The sequence below is a fragment of the Cynoglossus semilaevis genome, chromosome 19 (genome assembly GCF_000523025.1).
Source record: "Cynoglossus semilaevis isolate Cse_v1.0 chromosome 19, Cse_v1.0, whole genome shotgun sequence".
NCBI classification, from domain to species: domain Eukaryota; kingdom Metazoa; phylum Chordata; class Actinopteri; order Pleuronectiformes; family Cynoglossidae; genus Cynoglossus; species Cynoglossus semilaevis.
This window is the reverse complement of record NC_024325.1, coordinates 6196197-6218289: the sequence shown is the minus strand read 5'-3', so window position 1 is coordinate 6218289 and position 22093 is coordinate 6196197. Positions and strand designations below refer to the sequence as shown.

At 40.9% G+C, this 22093-nt stretch overlaps 2 protein-coding genes and 1 long non-coding RNA gene across 4 annotated transcripts in view; 1 reads left to right on the top strand and 2 right to left on the bottom strand.

Annotated features, from left to right (window-relative positions):
- elnb (elastin b) overlaps nt 1–138 on the bottom strand; it is a 13014-nt gene extending 12876 nt beyond the window's left edge. Inside the window, exon 1 of the mRNA XM_008332558.3 lies at nt 5–138. The gene's annotated coding sequence lies outside the window, so the exon portion shown is untranslated. The remainder of the gene's footprint in view (nt 1–4) is intronic.
- Nucleotides 139–1750: 1612 nt separating this feature from the next.
- Nucleotides 1751–7312, bottom strand: LOC103395060 (glycine-rich protein 5-like). Of its 2 annotated transcripts, XR_003052982.1 has the most exons (6): nt 6638–7312; nt 4706–4903; nt 4175–4366; nt 4070–4090; nt 2054–3933; nt 1751–1896 (listed from the first exon to the last, which is right to left on the bottom strand). XR_003052982.1 is itself a non-coding variant. In XM_025065918.1 (5 exons), the coding sequence occupies exons 1-5, from the start codon at nt 6711–6713 to the stop codon at nt 3671–3673; spliced, it is 750 nt and encodes a 249-aa protein (XP_024921686.1). In that variant the 5' UTR covers nt 6714–7312; the 3' UTR covers nt 1905–3670. The 2 variants fall into 2 exon arrangements, 1 of the variants encoding a protein (XP_024921686.1); XM_025065918.1 differs by lacking the exon at nt 1751–1896 and having other exon boundaries at nt 1905–3933.
- LOC112488658 (uncharacterized) lies at nt 4756–17329 on the top strand. The gene is made up of 4 exons (XR_003052983.1): nt 4756–4891; nt 6223–6351; nt 6596–6686; nt 16384–17329. It is a non-coding gene; the product is annotated as an uncharacterized LOC112488658 (long non-coding RNA).
- Nucleotides 17330–22093: the final 4764 nt, after the last annotated feature.

Here is a 22093-nt window from a genome sequence, read left to right as displayed (position 1 = left end):
CCACCTGGTCCGAAGCCACCAGTTCCAGCTCCACCTGGTCCGAAGCCACCTGGTCCAGTCCCAGTACCACTTGGTCCAAAACTAGGACCACCTCTGGCGCCTCCTCCTGTTCCTCCTACCCCCGGCCCTGTCAGACCTGCCGAGAATTGTGTAAAAAAGTGTATTTAATTAATGGTGTATTTGAGCTCATGGTGAAAGTATGTCTTTTCGTGTCTGTATATTAACATTGTTTAATTTTTATTTTTACCTGTTCCAAATCCAGGACCTACTCCTGTTCCAGCTCCGGCTCCATATCCAGCTCCTACTCCTGTTCCTCCTTGACCAGTAGCACCTGCTCCAGCTCCAGCTGCACCTAGATGAAAACCAGTAAATGTTGGTTACAATGTAGATCAATGAAGTTGGTTAGTTTATCATCTGCAATCATCAAGTTTACCATATTTAGCTGCAAGTTTTGCTGGATTCTTTGATTTGCCTGATCCTAAATTTGAGCAGATAAATAATTAAATGAACATACTTTTTCACATTCATTATATGATGCATGTTTGGTTCCATACAGCAGTAGGGGTTACTGTGTTTCCAGTTGCCCTGTACCTGCTTTTGGTGATATGAGAGGGTAACCACGTAAAACTCCTGGCAATTGCTGTCCTTGACCATCTGAGGAGAAATATACAAATTATTATTCTCTACTATCTCATAAGCATGGTATAGATTGTTATCATTGTTACAGCTTTTACTAACTTGTTCCTCCTCCTCCTCCCGCTCCTCCTGGTCTGGTACCACCCTGGCCAAGTTCCCCAGCCCCTGCAAAGATTTTTAATTTTAGGAATTTGCACCAAATGTGTGGGCATGTTATATTCCAACATTGGTAACATTAAATGCAATAACAAACCAGACTGAGGACCAAGTCCGGTTCCAGTGGCCACTCCAGGAAGAATACCCCGGCCTCCAAAACCTAGTGAGAGAGATGCAGTTTAAAAAATGTCCAGGTTTTCACTGAAAGTACTGTTTATATTTTAACTGTGTGTTCTTTGTTAAAATATACCTTGACCAGGTACAAATCCACCTTGATAGAGACCAGGCACACCAATCCCTATGGGGCATTAAAGGGAATAAAAAGATCATGGAAGACATAGTTGTAACTAAACAAAAGGGAAAACATGCTCCCAGTTTTGCTTTTACCTGGAACCTGTTTGGATGCTTTATTGCCACTTTTCCCTCCAGGTCCTCCTCCAGTAGCACCTGTCTGCGGAAGAACTGGGGCTGAAACCAGAATTATCACCCTTAGCATATTATCATTGCATAGTTTTTACATTCTACCTGATCGTTCTTGTAAAAATGTATCTCTGTGACAATGCATTGGTATTTTGTATACTGAATAAGTAAAATGTTAATCATTATCTACCTCCACCAGGTCCGGTACCACCAGGTCCATATCCTGCACCGCCAGGTCCAGTTCCAGCACCACCAGGACCAAATCCTGTGCCGATTTGATGTGTTATAAACTGCAAACTTTTATTTTCTTTGACTTCACACAACGAATAAATGTGACGTCACTTTCCTGAGACCAATCATGTTGACCATATAGAACCGCTCCTAGCTCTGGAGGCCACGCCCACATTCCATCTCCTGGCCTCTGGCAGGTACACGAGAAACCGCACCACCAGGACCAAAGCCTGTGCCACTAGGTCCAATTCCTGCACCACCAGGACCAAATCCTGTGCCACAGTAAAAAAAATGTAAATGTTTTTTTTTTTTAATTGCACCGATGCAAGTGAAATGAAACCATGCAGTGTGAGTTCATACTTGATTTGGGAGGTTTAGGACCAGTACCACCTGCTCCTGTGTACTGACCACCACCGCCTGGTCCATATCCACCTCCATAGCCTCCATAACCACCTGTAAGAAAAGGCTTAGGTTATCACTAATAGGTTCACATTTGTGCAGTTATTCCTAAAAGTAATCACTATAAATGGAATGTGAAAAATGCTTTGAACTTTTTACTTGGTATCTCTCATTAAAATAAATAAACATGAAAAGTGTAGAGACCACTGACCTCCAGGTCCGTAGCTTGATCCAGCACCCTGACCTGTGCCAGCCCCTTGGCCACCTCCACCCAAACCTCCTGCCCCAAGGCTCCCAAGTCCTAATAGTCACATGAAAGAGAAACAGCCCTCAGTGATTTGTTCTGGCTCCAGTGTCTGTGATACACAGCATTACATAGTAATCAATTCAGTATGTTCTCTGCTGCTCCACCCATGTGTAACTTGATACACATTTTCCTAAAGAAATCTGAACGCACTCGATCTGTAGAATAATTCTGATCGATCGGTAGAACTGCTGTTGTTCGGCTTTGTTCGTGTGTTTGAAACTATGTTCAGCTTTGGCTGTTGATGTGCCGTTTACAAGTATACAACTAGAAACTGAGGGCTCTGTATAGTAAAATCTGGGTTTTGACTGGTGCACATTTTTTATTATAACAAAAAACAACAACATAAGCCGACAACATAAAATGTAATGTGATTCTGTTTAGGCCTGTATTTTACACTGTATGGAGTTCAGGAAGAACTGGTTGTGAAGTATCATCATTACAACATGCTCTGTAAAAATATGGTGATTTAACATTGTGACCTTCAGAGAGAAGACCTGCTTCTAATTTAGATAAAAGGGCCTGATTGTGAGGTCACACAATCTGCAACAGTCTGCTGACTTACTCTATAGTTAGGTTTGTAAGGTTTAATGAGATCTTTTGAACCACAGTCCGTTCAGACATCAGCTGTGTGGTTTGGTAAATAAGGACCTTTGCGTGTTATTCTCGCAGGTCGAGGCAGAACAACACAAACACCCTCTGTGGGATTTTGTGTAGTCTAGTGTACTTGTGTGTGCTGGTGGGGGCCAGACTTTTAGTAAACTGGAAAGTGTGAAACACAGGACGAGTCTCTTCTCTGCACCGACCCACCCAGTATATGCACACCAATATAATGAGGGGGTTTACACTCAGAATATAGATATCATCACTAACCATTCCTACACTGCTTTAGTTAGCTGAAATTGACATATGCCAAACAAAGAGAACTAATATTCCAAAGGAAATCAGTCTTCTGACTGACTCTGGTGACTCTCTCCCTCTTCCTTCCCCTATACAGCATATGGTCATGTCAAAGAGAAGCTTTAAAGAATGAGGAAATGGAATAATGGCTACTGCCCTTGGAGAACTTATCTCACGGCAGAACAATATTTACAGTAAAGGGGCTGAACACCGATCTGTGATTATGGACATGATTATGACATCCTGGAATTATGTTTTTCTGTCCAAACTAAACAGAGAATGGCAGAACTTACACATGTTAGTTCGTGTACCTCATTGTGGCATTGATAAGATTAAAATGGCATTCTATCGGCAGTATAATGAATTCATACTATCAATGTTTCTGAAAGTGCTCGGGAAGCTCCTGAACAAACGTTCTTGCCAACGGGTGGCAGTAATTAACCTAGAAAAAGCCATTAAAGCCATAGAAGAAGAACTTAGGTAAGTTTGCTGTATCGTGTAACTTTTTTGGGCTGTAGAACACAAAGTTTGTTCAGTTAGTCCAAAGTAAAAATGTAATGTTTTTGCAGAAATATTTTGACTGATTACAGCCTAAAGTCGTTTAAGCCTGCAGGACTGGATGAGTTATGTTATGTTTGTAAAGGTGACGTGATACTTTCTAGTTTGCCAACAATATAAATATATCACACAGGAGCAAAAAAAACTTATGCCATTGCCTTGTCCACTTGGACTGACTCCTCCAGGCCTAGTTCCATATCCGCCAGATCCAGTACCACCTGGTCCAGTACCACCTGGTCCAAAACCACCCAAGCCCTGTCCTCCTCCTATGCCTCCAGGACCCTGACCTCCCCCAAATCCTCCTGCTATTCCAGCACGTCCACCATAGCCTGCTCAAGGAGAAAAAAAATACAGATATACTTAAGTACTTTGAGGTTTGTTTGCAGGTTTTACAACATAAAATATTTGCTTGTGTCTCAAGTACACAATCTTAACTCTTAATACCACCTAGCCCAAAAGCCTTACTTGTTTTTGGAGGCTTCCCACCTGTAAAAAGAAAGGAATCATGACAATTAAAACAACAAGAAGAGTGGAAAAATAAATGACACCTATATTAAGTATTAACCTTACCAGCTCCACCACCTCCAGGTACCACTCCTAGTCCACCTGGACCAAATGCACTGGGTCCCAAACCTCCAGGTCCAACACCTCCTGGTCCAAACCCGCCTGTCCCAGCTCCTGGTCCGACTCCTCCTGGTCCAATCCCACCAAGTCCTTGTCCACCTGGTCCAGCTCCTCCTGGTCCTTGACCTCCATAGCCCACTTAAAAATAAAGTAAACTCGACAGTGTCACCATTTGCATCCACTCAGGCAAAATGTCTACCCATAAAAAAGCTTATAAATATATTTAAAGTAAAAACATCAGCAATGAGGATACATGTTTTATCCTTAGTGGATGTCACCACACAGTTCTTAATATTTTATAGGAAAAACTCTCTGTTAGACTTCTCTAAGCTGGAACTTCACCAATGAGTGATGTCACACTGTGAGTCTGAGTTATGGTGTTAATATACGTGAAGGCAGAGATTTATGTTTGTTAGGGTTTTGTTTTATGACTACATATATATCTGAAGGTGTTCTTCTTATATAATATTTAATCACCTCCTGCAGATCCTGGTCCATAACCTCCAAGACCAGCACCAGCTCCTCCTGGTCCAGCTCCTCCGCTTGTCTGAAATCCAGTCCCAGGTCCTCCAAAACCTGTTCCACTCCCACCTGGTCCAAATCCAGTCCCAGGTCCTGCACCAGTGCCTACTCCAGCTCCAGCTCCTCCACCAGCACCGACAGGTACATAAACGCCTGATACACAGAATCAGTCCACCAAAAATAATGTTTAGTAGCAACTAATTAATAATAACTCACTTTTACATTTATTTATTTTAAGGACATATCTAAACACTAAGGGTGTTTGTGTTTACTTGTCATTTGTTTTTTTTTTAAAAAAGGCATAAAAGGGACACTGCAGTTCCATTAAAAAACCACTAACTGAAGACAGAATGTGTGGAATTTCTGAGTCATCAGTAAAGACTAATGAGGCATAATTTTCTTTTTTCACCAGGTAATAAACCCATTTGTTTATCTAAATAGAGAGGGTTACACACAACAAGTACGACCGGTTGCCACACAAGCAGAGAAGTTGTGATGCTCAGCTTTGACTTTCTCTGCCTTTGATAATGAACAGCGCCTCATCCAAAAGGCATGACTCTTTGGTCATTATTCTCACACTTTTCTGCACCTATACCCTGTTTGGCAAAACACCACAGCCAAGAATAGAAACATGGAGCACAAACAGCTATAAAAGGAAAAAGAGTGTGTAAGATCTTGCAGCCAGGATGTGAAACCAAAGAGGTCTGTAGGGATTTCTAAAGAATGTGTGTTACTGATCTCACAGTGTTGCCATGTACAGCACACGAACAACCCAGAGTAAATAATTTAACTCTCTCTCTTCTTTTCACTCTACGACTCTTGATCCTGCAGGGTGGAATGTTTCCCTCATCCTTAGAACGGGACTTAAAACTATATATAATGGGAGGAAAGGAAGATTTATATTGATTTTGCTTGTTTGTTTCCTTTGTTTACAATGTCATGGTGTAAAAGCTGCTGCTACATTGGTACACTTGATTTCTGTAAGTTAAGACATCCCCATTCATCAGGTCTCAACACAGTAACGTATGTGTATAGGCATAAACACTGACATAGACACTCACTGTTTCTTAAATGGTAAAAACTCTTGCTTAGAGGACAGTGAGAACATCAACAGATTTTGCAATTTTTTTCTTTGAGTCCAGGTGCACTGCTTCAAATATAAAATGTCCTTGTTTCAGGACGGCCAGACCAAACCTGCTCTCACATGATTTTGTCTGTTTCTCTCTCTCCAGCCTTTCACTGTCTCCTCCCACTGTTTGGTTGTTCCCTGACCTCACCTTCTGTCTTAAACATTCAACTATTACTGTTTTAGTGGATACACTGGGGCTAATAAATTGCATGTCCACAGCTGAATGGTCAAAAGAATTAGAGAACCATTGACACCCGAGTAGTAATAACATTAATTAATTCAAACCAAGAAATATGCACAAAAGAATTTGTGATGATGAGACTCTGTCCTCTGTGTTTTTCAGCCTGATCTTGCATAAATTCAAGTGACAACAACGTAACGTTGTGTTGAAACAGGAGAAGAGGTTAAACAGAATCAGGAGGCAATGTCACTAAATCTGACTGGAATAAGAATCTGCAAAGGAACTAAGGACGTAAGTTTAAGTTGGATTCCATTTCTTCTGTAAAAGCAGTTGAAACATGTCCATCACAGGCCACGTCTTTTTAACTCTACAGTTAGAGTTACAGTTTATTTACATATTTGTCGTCAGAGACTTTTGTTTTTAACTTGCCTCAGCCATCCTCTGTTCTAGTCTCAGGGATCATTATACCCACTAACATAACCTGTAATGAATCACCAAACCAACCGTTCTCCCTGCTCTGCTTCCTGATGGACAGGTGCTGCACAGCTGCACAAAAGGCAATTAATAAGGGACCCACCTCCTTCAAGTGATGGTTTCCACAGAGCCAGGAGAAGGACTCCATGTAGGTACGTGGCCACTGTCCCTCTCGCCATCTTGCTCCTAAATGTCCCTCTCCTCTCCAAAGCTCCAGGTTTTATCCCCAGCAAGACTATCAGGGCTTAACAAGGCCTTTGGAAAGAAGGAGGGAAAATGAAAAAAGGGGGGGAGGTGGGGGCACACGATCCAAGACAGTACAGAGTGTAATTGGCTAAGAAACATGTAGAGAATGATCGACAAGGAGAGAGGAGGAGAAGCAAAACAAGCACAATGGATCACCTCATTATACCAAATATTCTTTTTCCACCCCCCCTGAACCCCCATGACTGTTACACTGCTTTCATTTAAATGGTTTACTGCCAAAAAAGGGGAATCTGAAAGGTGGGTTGGGAGAGAAATCTGAGAGCAAGGGGAGTACGTAGAAGAGATGCACTAGTGTGGGACTTGTAAAACTTGGGGTTCCCCTCCTCTCTGTTGCTCAAGACACCTTTGTAAGTGTAAGGGAATGGTGCCAGAGGTTTCTTATAATTTCCAAACAGACCTGAATAAAAACCAAACATGAGCTGCAGTGACTCAGTCAGACCACTGTCACTGATGTTTGACACCTTTTTATTAATTGCAGCTTTAAAATGTATGCACCAATGAAATCATGGTGATAACGTAAAATCCTGCGAGACGTTTGCGTGTATCTAATGATGAAGATAGATGATAGACAGAGACATAAACAATGGTGGCTGCAGCAGCCTGTTGTGTGCAGTCTGTGTGTGTAGAGGACAGAGAGAACATAGAAAGGGGGCAGATACTTTGGCACACATTAAATCACCAAGGGGGTAGATGTAGCTTGGCACAAATCGGAGTTTGTTTCTAATAAAAAAATTAAGTTATCTCACTGGAGGCAATGCAAGCCTACATTCTCTCCCTGGTCAAATAAAAGAAAACCAGAAACAAGTGAATCACCGTGACCTTGAAGCATCATCAACATGGGTGAGGCGAATGTTTGCAGGAGAGAAAACACCAGAGAGTCACCAACAATGAATAGACTGTAGAAAAATTTAAAAAAATAAAATTTAAAAAAAAGGAATGTATGACAAACTAGAAATATGTAAGAGCTGGGATCAATAATATTTTTTTTTTACACAAAAGTTGCATAACAGTGAAAGCTTTCATTTTGCTCTTCACATTCAAACCTCAGCAGACATCCACATACACACCAATCAGCCTACCTGGAAGCAATCACTGTTATCGTTTGGACTTGTACTTTTTCTGGGATTTCTCTCCATGTTAGGGATGAATGGTTCTGTCCCAACTCCTGAGGGTCCATGTCTGTGTCTGGCAACACTGAAACATTTTCTTTGTTTGTTGGTAATGGGCCTGGAAACGGATGAAGTAAATGAGCTAATAACAGTAGAACACTCGATGCGGATGGGAGGCTGAGGACAGGAGGAATCTAGGAGGGAGCCATGCGTGCTCATCCCCTGTCAGAGAAATGTATTTTTATAGTTGATGTGCGGACGATAAACCATTTACTTCCCCCTAGTGCAAAATCTGATCATCAATTACCTTATTATCCCATGTAGCTCCAACATCCCTGGGCTCATGCCCCCTCTGGAGAAAGTTAAACAGAGCTGGAAGTGTCCAGAAAAAGTGATCTCACTATCTTAGTCACTTTTCCTAAGCTGTTTTCTCCAGTCTTGCTGACATAAGACTTTAACATGAAGTGATGTTGACGGCTAAAGAAGCAGAGGTAGAATCTGACTGGGCCCAACTGCCTTTGAGACTGAAGTTTCTGATGTTTATTGATTTGTCTGGATGGATCAAGTCAAAAACAAGTGAATTCAATTCAGGCTGCCTATTTACATCTCTTTGTAGGACAAAAAGAAAGAGGGAGGCAGTGCTACCTGAGCACCCATAATAGGTCTTAAAGTGCACTTTATTGCTTTGTGTTGGGATTTGATGAAACTACATAGTTATGTAGTGAAATAATCTCTGAGCGAACACACTGAAAAAGGGAAGGGTCAAACAAAAACTATATGTTAACTGATGTGGACTCTTAATGCTTGTGGACATAATAATGGACTCTGTGAAGCTGAATTTTCAGGTGTACTTTTGCACTTTTTAATACATATTTTGGCATCATTCCATGTTGATAATTCCATCATTTGGATTTGTGACAGATAGATTCAGGTGTGAAACATACCTGCTGAAATATCATATTTAGGAATGTTGATTTATCTTGATTAATCGTGATTAATCAATGTAAAATTTTAAGTCATGATTAACCATAATTAATTTTGCGACTTTCATTGCTTGACCCCCATTTATGAAATTTAACCATAATAATAACATTGCTTAATGAAGGGACATAATTGATTTTTTTTGGACGTTACAGTTCTTTATTGTCTTTATTGAAGAATGCCTTGTTTTACCAGTGACCACACTCAGTGTCTGATTTAGACCAGTCTCATTGTTCTGTTATAAAATGTTGCCAGGCTTTTCTATTGATAAAAATATAACTTTTTATTAGATAAAGTGGTTCTCGTTCCTTCAGTCTGACATTTGAGGCCAGTTGTTAAACCAAACAGCCAGGTTTCACACATCATCTCACAGTGAGAGCAGTCAAAAGAACCTAAATTGTTTATTTATTCTGAGCAAAAGTTTCCCGTACGGTCACGTCCCCTGTGTTGTCATTAGTTCACTGACATCTGTGCGTGCACACACAGCAAGACGCATTAACTCAGCTTATTTCAGTTGTTTTGCATGCTGCCCGTGGGTTTGTGTAGGCACTAATCCAAATTCCACAACTCCATGCAAGTGGATTGAGATGTATACAGTCCATGTATAAATAGCTGTATGACTCTGACCCACCGTTATTGTTTCAGCTTAAAACAGTGGCCACTATTAAAGTAAAACCTTCCCCAAACTAGCCTTACGTTCAGTAAGTACTTTCCCTTATTCTGTTTTGTATAACATCTCGATGAACTACAAACACCTGTCGTCACTGACTTCATCTACAGCAGAAGTTATGATCTGCAAAGAGAGAGAGAGTATTAATGGAATCCTTAAACGTGTAGATCGTGACAAATGTCTTTTAAGTCATTATATATGTGGCACAACAGTTATATTTCATAGAATGTGGCACAGCTCTGAACTGAATAAATATGATACAGTAAATGAGCCCAGTGGAAAAATTAAATGTCAAAATACCACTCACTTAATGTACAAGGAGGTGTATTATGGTTACAGTACTTCTACTTCTACTTTTCTACTACCTTTACTTTAAGACACAACTCCAGGTCCAATATGATGCATACAGAAGGCAGTGTTGTGTGATAAGTCTTTTTTTTTTGTTTGAAGAAGGAAGAGAATAAGGAAACATCCTGTAGTTGAAAAAAGGTGTGTGTACGAGGCTGCTGGGATGTTTTGGTGTTTCCACAATGGGAAATCTTATTAGGAGGGATGAAACTATAAAGGAAGAAGAAAAGGGAGAAGAAAACCTCAAACAGCCATCAGTTGAGCTGGGTTTTGGCTGCCCTTTGTCTTGCTAACATGATAATGACCTAAGGGATACTTAAATGGTAAACAACTGTTTCAGTAGACCGTCTTCACAAAGCCTTGAAATGAAAGGCCACAGAAAGGCAGGTTTTCAATACATATATCACCAGTCCATGAGTCATCAACATACAGATGCACAAAAAAGAGAAATCGGTCTAAACGGTGGAAGGGTGGTTAGCTTACTGCTGGACCTGGTTAATTGTAAACTCTAAGTTAACAACATGTATCAGTGTAAGTTTGAAGGGTTGCTTGTTTCTGTATGCGGCGCTTTGATGACTGCTAGCATTGGCTCCGGTCCACGTCTACCATGACAAGTAAGCATTAGAAAATGAATGATTAAATGAATAAAGAAGACGAATCACTGTAATTGAATATGTTTTTGCCACAGCTAACAGTTAGCCCGCATTGTGATTTGGCATTATGTCCAAACTGAATTATTCCACCTAGAACCAAGAGTAGAAATTTCCAGACTGACCCCATGGACAACAACAGGTTCCTGGCAGTAGCTGAACCTGGAGCTCTACTGCATGGTCGTAGAGAATCGCACCATTTTTATATTGTTATTATTGTTATCACACTAGCTGTAAAATAATATTTCACTGTAGTTACTGTGGAAATATGCAGGCATGACTTCATGTTGTCTGCATTTCGCCTGTGTAATCCAGCCATAAATTAAAACACTCAAAATGGCTAGAGCCATGAAGACTTCTCTGCCAACATTTTTTTACAAAATGTTAAGGAAGGATTATTCTAAAAATGACTGCAGTTGCCGGTGCAGTAATGTGTGCAAATATTTGATTAATATTCAACTTGACAGTTAAACACACACACACACACACACACACACCTCTCATGCACCTGCCGTCTCCTTCCCACATCCATCCCAACAGCCTGGAAAGCCATGTGCTCACGTCTCTGCCAGCTGAGGGAAGCATACGAGCGTTACACATAAAGTTGTTGAGTGAGTAGTGCATGATGGGAGTTTACCTAACGTCTACCTCGCATTTACCTAACGTCTGCTGCCCTTATAAGGGCGTGTTCGAACTGGAGCACTGCTCACCCCCCTCCAGTCTGGTCATCTACCCCTCGGGGTGTCAGGATGAAGGAAGCGAAGTGATAGAGAGGGAAGGGAGGAAGAACGGCAGAAAGGGAGAAAGGGTGGGAGGCAGAAAAGGCGTGACCCAGACAGACAGAAAAACAGATGGACGTGCACACTCAGACGTGCACTTGTTGCGACTTGATAAATGGAATGGAGTGCTGGTGAATGTCAGCGTACCGGTCTGGGTTAGATCGACTCTTACTGCTGACCCGTGCCAAGGGATTACATCTCCACATTTAATGGCATGACCACATACCCTACGCCTGCTCTCGCCGTCACACCCTTCACACATCGCTGACCATGAACATGATTAAGCTTTCTCTTTAAAGATGTGTGATGTGAAAGGGTTTGTCACTTCCCTATTAATCATTATAAGAAAGTTAAATTACAGCCAAGCTGTCTGACCCTGGGTTCATGCAGACCTTCTTTACTTTTGCCCCGAGTGAATATCTTTGACCAAGATCGCATTATTTTTTGCATTTTTCCTATCATTAACTCATATCCTTCAAAAATGCATTTAAAACTGAAACATGGACGAAACACATGTTCTTCAGAAGCTGATTTTGTTCTGCTCACAGATGGATTTTGTTGTCCAACTGAGCAACACCCGAGTGAAACACACTCCTTCGGTTCAGATTAACATGGTGAGGATAATGATTTGACTGGTGTTTATGGTACTAATGTTTAATATGATGATGTCATGCCCCGCAGGTACAACAGTCAAAGTTCTTTTCAGGATAACGTCCTGAAGACAGGAAATAAACATCCTCATTATTTTAATTAATATGAGGGACATTTTAGAAAGTCGATCTGATCATGTTTATGATCTAAGCTGATCAGCAGAGGGAGATAGAACAACTTTTGGGACACTGGCTCAGCCCTGCAGGGCATCTGATCCTCAGTCTGCTCACCTCATGTTTACGGAAGAAAAGCAAAGCTCTCAGATGTGTTGCTGCGGAATGTGGATGTGTACCATGTGTAAAGCAGGCGCAGAGGGTTCTGCAGTGTGGCACTGACAGGGATGACATGGATGCTTTAGAAGTGACTCAAGTTTAGAGGAGTTGGAAAAAAAACACACACCCGTAAACAAAGAAATTGGATGCACCAATTATTAGCGATCCCACCTGGGGCGGACCACTTAAACTGATGACATTAACGTTTGCTTAAGTGGCTTATTTAAGTCATTAAGGTGGTATTAGATCATAATAGAAACAGCTGACATAAATGCTCGCAGACAAAAGAGATTATGCACATAAACACAGAACAAGACAAAGGAAAATAGGGACAGTCACACGTTGTATACCACAGAATGCAGTGGAGACGTGTGACGTCAGCTGCTGTACCATGTCACCTGTTATTAACAGGCCCCTTCCCATGAGTCATTATGAGCCTCAGCAGGGAGAGGGGAGGCTTCCCCTCCCACAAGGGTTGAATCAACACCAAGTCAAGCTCAGCCCAGCACCGTGACATACACAGAGGTCACTATAAGTAACTAATGGTGGAACTGAAAGATAGGGAACACTGGAAACAGCTGGTTCAGGAGGTCACGGAGCCAGAAGTGACGGGCCAGAACACTTGGTGTGTGAGAGACTAGCAGCAGTGTCCTACACCACGCTACATCAGCCGTGAATGCTGACGTTCATTCATCCATCTTATGCTTGGTCTTTTAATGCCCCAGTGGGAGCTGGAGCCGATCCCGTCTGAGCAGCTGACGTCAGGTTAAAGGTGGGGAAGTTTACGAATAGTTCGTCCTCCGTTCAAACATACGGAGACGCAAAACATTCGCACTAACATTCACACCTATGGTCAATAAACATTATACCCATGTGCACGTTTCACGGTGTGCTTGGTGGGTATATAAAAGTCAGGCTTTGATCTGCGGCTGTGTGTGTGTGTGTGTGTGTGTGTTTACGATGTCAGAGCGAGCCTGGCATAATGTGAAGCACTGACCTCATCATTCCTCTTATTTCAGTCTGCCTGATATTTCAATGCAAAACATCTGAAGGAGACAGAAACCACACACATTCACACACACACACACACACACACACAGGTCTTATTAGGACTCCACATTGACTGAAGTTCACTAGAACAGCCGCAGCAGAACCTTGTTCCTGACCGTTGTCTATAATTCATATATTTAACCTGACCTGTGAGATGCGGCCTTTTTACCAGGCACCCGAGACATCGGGACGCCAAAGTATTGTAATTACCGTTTGGGCGTGTGTGTCTGGATGACTGCCTGTACCAGTTTGCAGTACTTGTTGTACAAAGGTGCTCTGTCACTGGTGTATTTTTAAGAGATTACAACATGTTAATCGTTGTTCATTTGGCTATTGTTCTCTCTTTTAAAAAAAAGGTAACAATTACTGAAATTGTTCTAAAATTGCTTTTAAACTCTTGAAAAAACACACCTTGTTTTAACTCACAACCTATATTTACTTGATTTCTTCTTTTCTCTTTTTTTTCAAATGTCTATTAGACCTGTGGTTTGTAGCTCTAGCTGAACAGAGGATCTACATGTTTGGTGACTGTAAATCTGACTTTGAAACCTGACTTTAACTGAGCCTCAGTTCACCTCATTCCTTGTAGGGACGTACGACAACATTAGTTGTTGTTGTATTTGTAAAAATGCTATCTTAGAAAAAAAACTAAAGAAACCTGTGGCTGAACATCACAAGATACTTGTTTGTTACCATCTATATTTCTAATATCGTGATAAGGTACAGAGAAATCCCTGTGTTTAAAGATCCAAGATAGAAAGCTCTGCTAAATGTGTGTGACCTTTGAGCCCTGGGCCTTAGAGTGTGGAGCTTTGTCTCTGATTTGATATGGAAGTTCAGATTTGCTTTTACCTGTTTGTTTTTTTTATTAATTGCAAAGCCACTCACAACTGAAAGACTTGCAAAAAACACCATCGATATATGCCAGTGGTGCCCAACCAACGGGCCGCGGACCGTCACCGGTCCGTGGGTCAATTAGTTTAACCGGCCTATGGCGCAAAAAAGGTTGGGCACCGCTAATATATGTGATTCAGAACTTGTGTTTGAGAACAGAGAACCGAAGAGTAAACTTCAGTTCGCAAACTTACATAAGTTCGTGTTCAAGGGCGTCATTGGTGTCACATGAGTTCCGACAGATTTGTGCAGAGCCAGTAATAAGGAAATACTACGCAGTGTTATTTCAAGTCTACATTTTTTGGCTGAAAAATCTGGTCAATACTGGTTTTTGTCATGAACTTTAAACACAACAAGTAAGAACTGGTGTTTCCAAGATCAAATTGGATGATGATGAAATCTGTTCATTTTAGGACCTCCGCTGCATGGTATCTACTCCCAACCAGTGTTATGCAAATTAGGAACAGGCTTTCATTTAAAAGTAACTGAAACAAACAACACATAAAATTTGTGTGTTTATGGAAATGTTTTTGTTTTCTCATGGCCCCTTGCAGTTTGTGCCTCGTAAATTTTCCTGACCTTATCATGTGTCCATTGTTGCCATTTATTATGGTGACACTCTGTGATTGATCTGCTCCTTTACTCTAATTTTATTTGGTGACACTCCAGGGAACACTGGAGAGCTCTATGAGGGAGATGATAGGAATCTAGTTAAAGAATGGGCAATTGAGTTACTGCCTCACAACAACGAAAGAGCGTTCATTTTCATTTCCCTTTAAGGGATAAGTGTACAACAAAACAGCAGATTTTAGTTTTCATTACATCTTAATGTATCAACAGCAACAGCAAATACTAAACTTCTTAGCAGCCTCAACCTTTGTCAAATGTGCGAAATGTTCTCTGCCACATAGTGTATGTCAAACTCAAGGCCCGCGGGCTTCTTTTACGTAGCCCACCAGAGCTCAACATGCAGGTGGTTGTTTTACATAGACTCCTAATGTAGATATGGATGGATGGTCCATACTAATGTTTAGAGGTTGGTTAAATTCTCCTCTAATACCAATATCACATATGCATGGCATTTTTAATTTGTTTTATTATACAACCAGAAATGTAGAAATAAATCATAGGGAATCTTTATTATACATGTCCTCATGTAATACAAACAGCTGGTTTTATATTTGCTTTGTTTTGGGGGGCATTTACTTTTCTACTTCTTTCCCTTTTTTTCCCCTAATTAAATTACAGTCAATTGATGGCATTTATACACATTACTTTTAAGACACAGACCGTGCCAGAACGGAACAATTCTATGTCAAGTGTTTTTTCCAGGTCAGAAAAAACACTTGACATAGAATCCAACTACGTAGTCTGAGATCATTCGTCGTCCTTCAGCGGGGGATCACTCAGGCTAGGACCCTCACTCGTCACTGCAACATCAGGAGGCATCCAGCTGGAGGAAATTATGATGCAGGAAATCATCTTATTATTCTGCTGACATCATCAGAGGGGGCCAATTAGACGACGGTCTCATCTGTTAGCTCTGGGGCTTAGCTGTGCATCTGTGTTTAGTATCACTGTGAAAATAATTAGGGGTTTAATGAGGATACTATCACCAGCGAGCTCATTGTAGAAGCATAGCTGCATATGTGGAGCGGTTTATACGAGTGTCCTTCACTCAGCTGTCTTTGTTTGGTTCTTAGCTAAATAAAAACAGTGCATCTGTAGCCAGACCACCTAAAAACACCAGCACTTGGTCGTTTTCCAGGAGAATTTTACTGCAACTGGAGATAAGGACGGGTGAAAGCATAATAGTACCAGCTACAGGAAATTGCACTCGAATACTTGGTATCACTGGCATATTGAGGCCCACACTGACATTTGAGAGCCAGCAATTCATCAAAGTCCACCTTAAATAAAATGAGTTATGATATATGTCACGATAGAGATCATGTTTTCAAGGAAGTCGTACTGTATAGGAGACAAGAGAACCATGATGATGATAAATGTTAAAGTCCATGGAAAGTTCCTGTTCTGCTCAAAAGACAACAAACATGCACTCAAACGTAGCTGCATTTTCACAGACATGATAGAATATTTAACAAATCTGATCAACATTTAAAGGACATTAATGCAGTATATTGACTGACAGAGGCGTGTGTTTCATCATTTTTGCAGTTCTGCATCTGCTGACTCTGTGGTCTCAAAGTGCCGGCTTCTTATCATCATGATGTCTATCCAAACGTTAGTGCTGCTGTGGGTAAGTGAAACTGCCCATGTTTCTGTCAGACCTGATGATACTAAGCAGTTGTGCACACTCTCACACTGTATCACATGCCCTTACTCATGCACATCACCTACGTGCACCACATAGGTTTCGTACAGAAGCCTACTTGGCTAACTCCTACATTTGGCACTGAAACCCCTTTGGTTTCTGTGTTGAAGACTTCTGGGTCAATAGGAACGCAGAAGTGAGTAAAGGTTCTTGATATTATTTATCAGAAGAGAGCTGAGTGAGAAATGTTTGATGCGAGATTGATGTCACGTACCTTATTTGGAGAAAGACCTACGGAGCCTTATCCTGCTTGGGAGACGGAGGCTAAATAAAATGTGTTCACACAAAGAGAATGTCAGCATCACTTATACCAAAACGTCCTGTGTGAATAGGCATCTACTCGTGGTTTTAGTTTGAAAAAGAAATTCTTCTTACTGTACTGTGGTACAGTAGATCTGTGGGTCAAATCGACCCAAAAGGAGAGGGTTGTTGCACGAAGTGTGTCAAACAGAAATCACAGTGAACCCTCCAGCTGTGACGATCCCCGTCGAAGGGACAAGCTGAAATCAATGTATCTATGGATCAATGGATTTATACATTTAAACCTCTCCATAATATGGTCTTAGTGCAGTGCCCGATAGAGGTGAGTGATGGTCTTTACTGCGACTGTTTGTTTTTTAACTATATCACATAGAGACAGCCTGAATGGTCATATAAATCACTATGCTGTGGAACTCATAATAATGTCATCAGGTTTAGCATGGCGCTGGAGTCGTCTACTGCGATGTACTTCAGTAATACATCAACATGTGATTAGGCAAAACCTTCTTAACCGCGGGTAATTGGACTCATTATATATATTATATATAATGTATATATATATATATATTATTATATCTTCTGCAAATGACCATAATATCTACATTTATTCATCCGTCCCTTATCAATATTACGTTTCTCTTCTCGGGTCACCAAGCATGACTGGAGCAAACGGTCTGACTTGAGGTTAAATAATCTGTCTTAATGATGATTAACTATCGGACACTGTTGTCAGTTGTACAGAGTCCTGAAAATATATATATATGAGACAGAAAACTAATGATTGTATTGACACAGTCAATGTTGTTGTGGTGGCAATAAATGAATTATTTCTGATGATGATTTTTGATAACAAACAACATCACACAGCATGTTTGCATTGGTCACAGACTTTCCTGTCAAAGCCAGTAGTCAGAAATTCATTTGTTGTTTTTTTAAACTGTGTTGAATTTTCTGCAAAAGGAAAAAGGGAAAAAGAAAAATTGTGAGAAAACAGGAAAAGTTCAACAAATGTATTTTAAGCGCTTATCGTAAATGGGGAGCTTGAGTTTTTTGCTTTTACTGCCAAAAACTCTTATCAGTGTCTGGATAATAAATAAGTTGGAATGTGGATAATGCACCTATTAGGGGTTTGTTTCTAAACAATTAGAACATGAGCCAAAAACAACCACAGATTTATCAGTATGTACAGACCAAAAACATTTAAGGAGGTGGAAAAGTGAATTTTGATCCACGACCAATAAATATTCCCGTAACGTAGAAGGATCAATCAGGTCAGAAATACAAATGAGGGCTGTTCGTTTTTCCTAATATTTGTTCATAGTTTACCTTTAAAGAGCAGTGAATTGAAGCAGACTAATGACTGAAGTCAAAACCTGAGGTAAACACCAGAATAGATTCATGACTTGTCAGATGACTTAATACAGCAATTACAATTATCTCTCTGCAGCCTGATTGTCTGAACACTGAGACGAAACAGCCTAAACACAAAACTCACTTGTCTGCATGGATGTCAGTGCAGTGCTGAGCAGCCGGTGTTGCCAGTGCATGCCACAGACATGACCGTTAACTGTTAACTGTTAACTGATCTTTGAATCACATCCAGAATGAAACAGGAAACTTTAATCACTTCGCTAAAAGCAGGGAAAAAAAAGAACGTGAGGAGTGGGGGACGGAGAGACACGTGATGTAGTTAGAGGGAGCTGCCACTCAAACCTCTGGCGGCAGAATTTGCTAGCTGTGCTTGTGGCACATAACAGCATTGTGTCCTCTCCTCCTGACCATACATAGAATCAGGCACAATCAGGCAGCCGTGGTATAAACACTGACGGGAGACATTTTGGCAGCTGCGTCTGTGATCTAAATGCTAAAAGTATGAAAGGCAACAACGGCTCTTTCTGTAATCTTTTTATAGACAATCTGAGCTTTCTGTTTGGCAGCGTCATTAGTCATGGATGGTGACAGAATGCTCTCCGCGGGTGGTTTTAATGTAGTCTTACACATACAGTATGCATGATCCGGCTGAGTTGTCGTCCACCGTGGCCACTTAAAAAAATCATTTTATTCATCAAACTCTCTGTGTTTGGGGGTTGATCGAACTAGAGTTGGGATCAGTTCCACAAACCAGATAATTTTGCATTGAGACAAGGACTCACACAGCGAATGCCTTGTAATTTAAGAACCTTCAGAGGTTCGACTGTGTCTTATTTAAAGGGATTTTAATGAACTGTGGTTGAAGTGTCAGGGAGACGGACTGTGTTACGTGACAATTATTTTCTGAGGCCAAAAAGTGATGTGACTATGACCATTGTGTTACACTGCTGTCTGATACAATTCTGTCCAGCGGTTAAAAGGTCATGTTTCTTTCTGCTGCTGTTATTCACTGTAAATAGTGACTGGTCTTTAGAAACATTAAGTAAAGGAATGTGACTTACCTCAGATACTTGTAAGATATTTTCAGTCTTTCAACCCTTCAACCCACACTCACGTTCATACCTACGGTCAGTTTAGTCCAATTGTCTACTTTACCTTTATTCTGATATGGTATGATTCTGAACTCTAGGAGGGAGTTGGACCGTAATAATCACTTCCTGTTTTGTTTAGATTCTTTCCTCCTTTCATCATGGTACCACTATTTCCACATACCAATCAATCAGTTTTAGCTGCTTCTTGTTACTGCCTTACAACTGCCTTTGTATGTATTGCCAACTTCCCTTCTGATGCATTATAAATCCTCAGTGCCATTTCCTTGGTGTTGCCTTTCAATTGGAACTGTCTCCACAGAAATCCATTTCTGGTGTTATTGTGTCTCAAGTTCTCTTACTGAGCTCTACATCATGTTTGACATCTTCACATTTATGTTGGCAGGAGCTCACCAGCAATCAGTTACAAGCTGTCGATGCTTCTGAATCACAGTGATAAAACAATATTAAACAGAAAAGCACGACTGACAGTAAATACTGTTTTCGTTGATCTCATTAATACCCTCAGGGGTTTTATTTGTTTTGGTTTTTTGTCATCTGACAGTCATCCAGTATAAAATATTTTTATGACTTCTAATAAAATGTGAACAAATCAGAAATCAAAACGATGATTCATTACTCTGCCAAGGCATCATCAGAAATACAACTATTGTCACTGAAATCTAATACAAATCAATGTGGGCCTTGAATTGTTTGACCCAGCACAGCCATTTGTTAAAAAATAATCACTTTTATCAGAAATATTGCTAATCTGGGACTAAGTTGTTGGCTCTGTACATTTCAAAACTAAGTTTGTGGGGGTTTCTTTGTCTTTTTTTGAGAGCAGACAAGAGAGCGGAGACTTGAAGTTGTCTTTTAATCATGTGTTCAGTGATAGGACTGTGGTAAATTTACAGCCAAAAGCATGACATCATCACACTGTGGGAAATCTCTGGTGTTTTTCTGTTTTTGCATTTTAGTCAAGTCTAATAATAGAGGTTCAAAATGGCTCCTAGAGCCAAACATTAATCCATCACTTGTCGGTCGCTAATTACAGCAAAGTTAAACAACACGCCCTACCTTATAAGGTGTTCTTAAAATCACCTCTGATTCATTATTATACCCATATTGATTACGCTGATTGGAGCGGCTTTTGATCCCATGCAAAATTACATCTCGATAATTTTAGTAATTTCACAAGTTAATAAATCTGAGGATGTGTTGTAACAGTTTCCCTTTTTTTTTTTTTTTTTTAGCTCTCCCGTCCTCCACTCAGCTGTTTGAGTTTACTCTCAATGCCCCCTTTGTGTTGTTTTTTAGCTACAGCTCTCTTCAGAAGAACAGCTCTGCCCACTGCCAAACAGCAGGCAGGCAATGTTGGCTCCCACCGAGTCGACATGGTGAAACAGTTAACAGTGGAAGAATCAGATATTTCCCTCAGGAGTTCGAGGGAACTATCTGACAAAAACAGCTGAAATGGAGTCCGTATCGGACATGAATTCCTCTGGCGAGATAAACACCACTTTAGATGAAGTGGCGATAAAAGTCAACACTTTCATGTCTGCATATGCCACTGTCTGCAAACACAGTTGCATTTGGATTTAAGCCTCAGTCAAACTGTGGGGTTGGAACATCGTCATCATATATCGGTTCTTATCTTTTACATATCAGCCCCTGTTATGTGTTGCCTTTATGGAGGAGGAGGAGGAGAAAAAGCAACTGAGACAGACTCATCATCCTCATCTATCGAGTTGAAGCTACAGTAGAGTCAATCTGAGCAGACGTTGACCCAAACGTATGACCTGGACAGATCACCAGTCACACCTTTGGTCATTTTACATATCATTTTCTTCTTCCAGAGTCTAATTACAGGCTTCATACCAGTAGATCATCTGTGATTTCCTCCACTACTGTATTTTCTACCTACATCCAAGAAAGTTCTTGGAGTTTTTCTTCTTTTTCTCCTCCTGGCAGCTCCACTATCTGTGTACTTTCAGGTCTCTCTTCTTGCCTCTCTAACAGTGTCAACCCTGGCACTTGGCTCCAACCACTCCATCCTGCCTTCACCCTCTTCTTTGCACATGTCCATGTCCATTGCTTTACATATTTGAACCCATATATTTAAACCCACTACATGCGTCACTATCTTTACTCCTTGCATCTTCACTCTTCACATATTCTGTCTTTCTTCTGCTGAAATTGATTCATCTCCTCTGTAGTTTTTATTTCAACCATATGCTAACCCCACATGTTAAGGCCATTGCTTTGTTTGGATTCCAATCTGTGTGTGCCTGCTGCCAGGCGTCACGAAACTCTAATCCAGCTTGATCCTGTTGTAGCCGGAGCTAATCCCAGTCAATTATTCACACTTACATTCACACCAATGGTTAATTATGATTGTGAAACAGGATCGTGACAGGAATGTTCGTTTGTATTCATTGCAATATACAGACAAATGAATGTGAAAGAGTGAAGCCTAATTTGACAATGAACTTCAGAAGACACGCCATGTGTTTTGTTAGGCACAGTTGTTTGATATTTAATCTGATTTAATCACTCTGTTAAAAAGCCCTTTCCGCTCGTGCTTTTTAAAGATTCAGATGAGCCGCAGTGGTGGTCGTGGAGTGTTAGGGGAATGTTTGTCGTTTACAGCAGCAGTGAGTCTAGCTGTCCTGCTAGGCTCCAGTCCACATACATACTCCAATGGTGTGCACTATAGACCGTTACTGTGGGCCTTTTTTTTTTTGTACCTCAGTGGATGCCTGCGTCTCTGAAGTGTAGCCACAGAACTAAATTGGCCCTGCTTAAGATTGTTTGTTTCACTGCAAGCGGA

Excerpts from the sequence above, each read along its gene's own strand:
- LOC103395060 (XM_025065918.1), bottom strand. The coding sequence starts at position 6,713 with ATGGCGAGAGGGACAGTGGCCACGTACCTACATGGAGTCCTTCTCCTG. Across the intron at positions 4,904-6,637 it reads GAAACCATCACTTGAAGGAG|GCGTTTATGTACCTGTCGGT; the intron begins GTGGGTCCCTTA and ends TCTGTGTATCAG. Across the intron at positions 3,934-4,069 it reads TGGGAAGCCTCCAAAAACAA|GCTATGGTGGACGTGCTGGA; the intron begins GTAAGGCTTTTG and ends CTCCTTGAGCAG.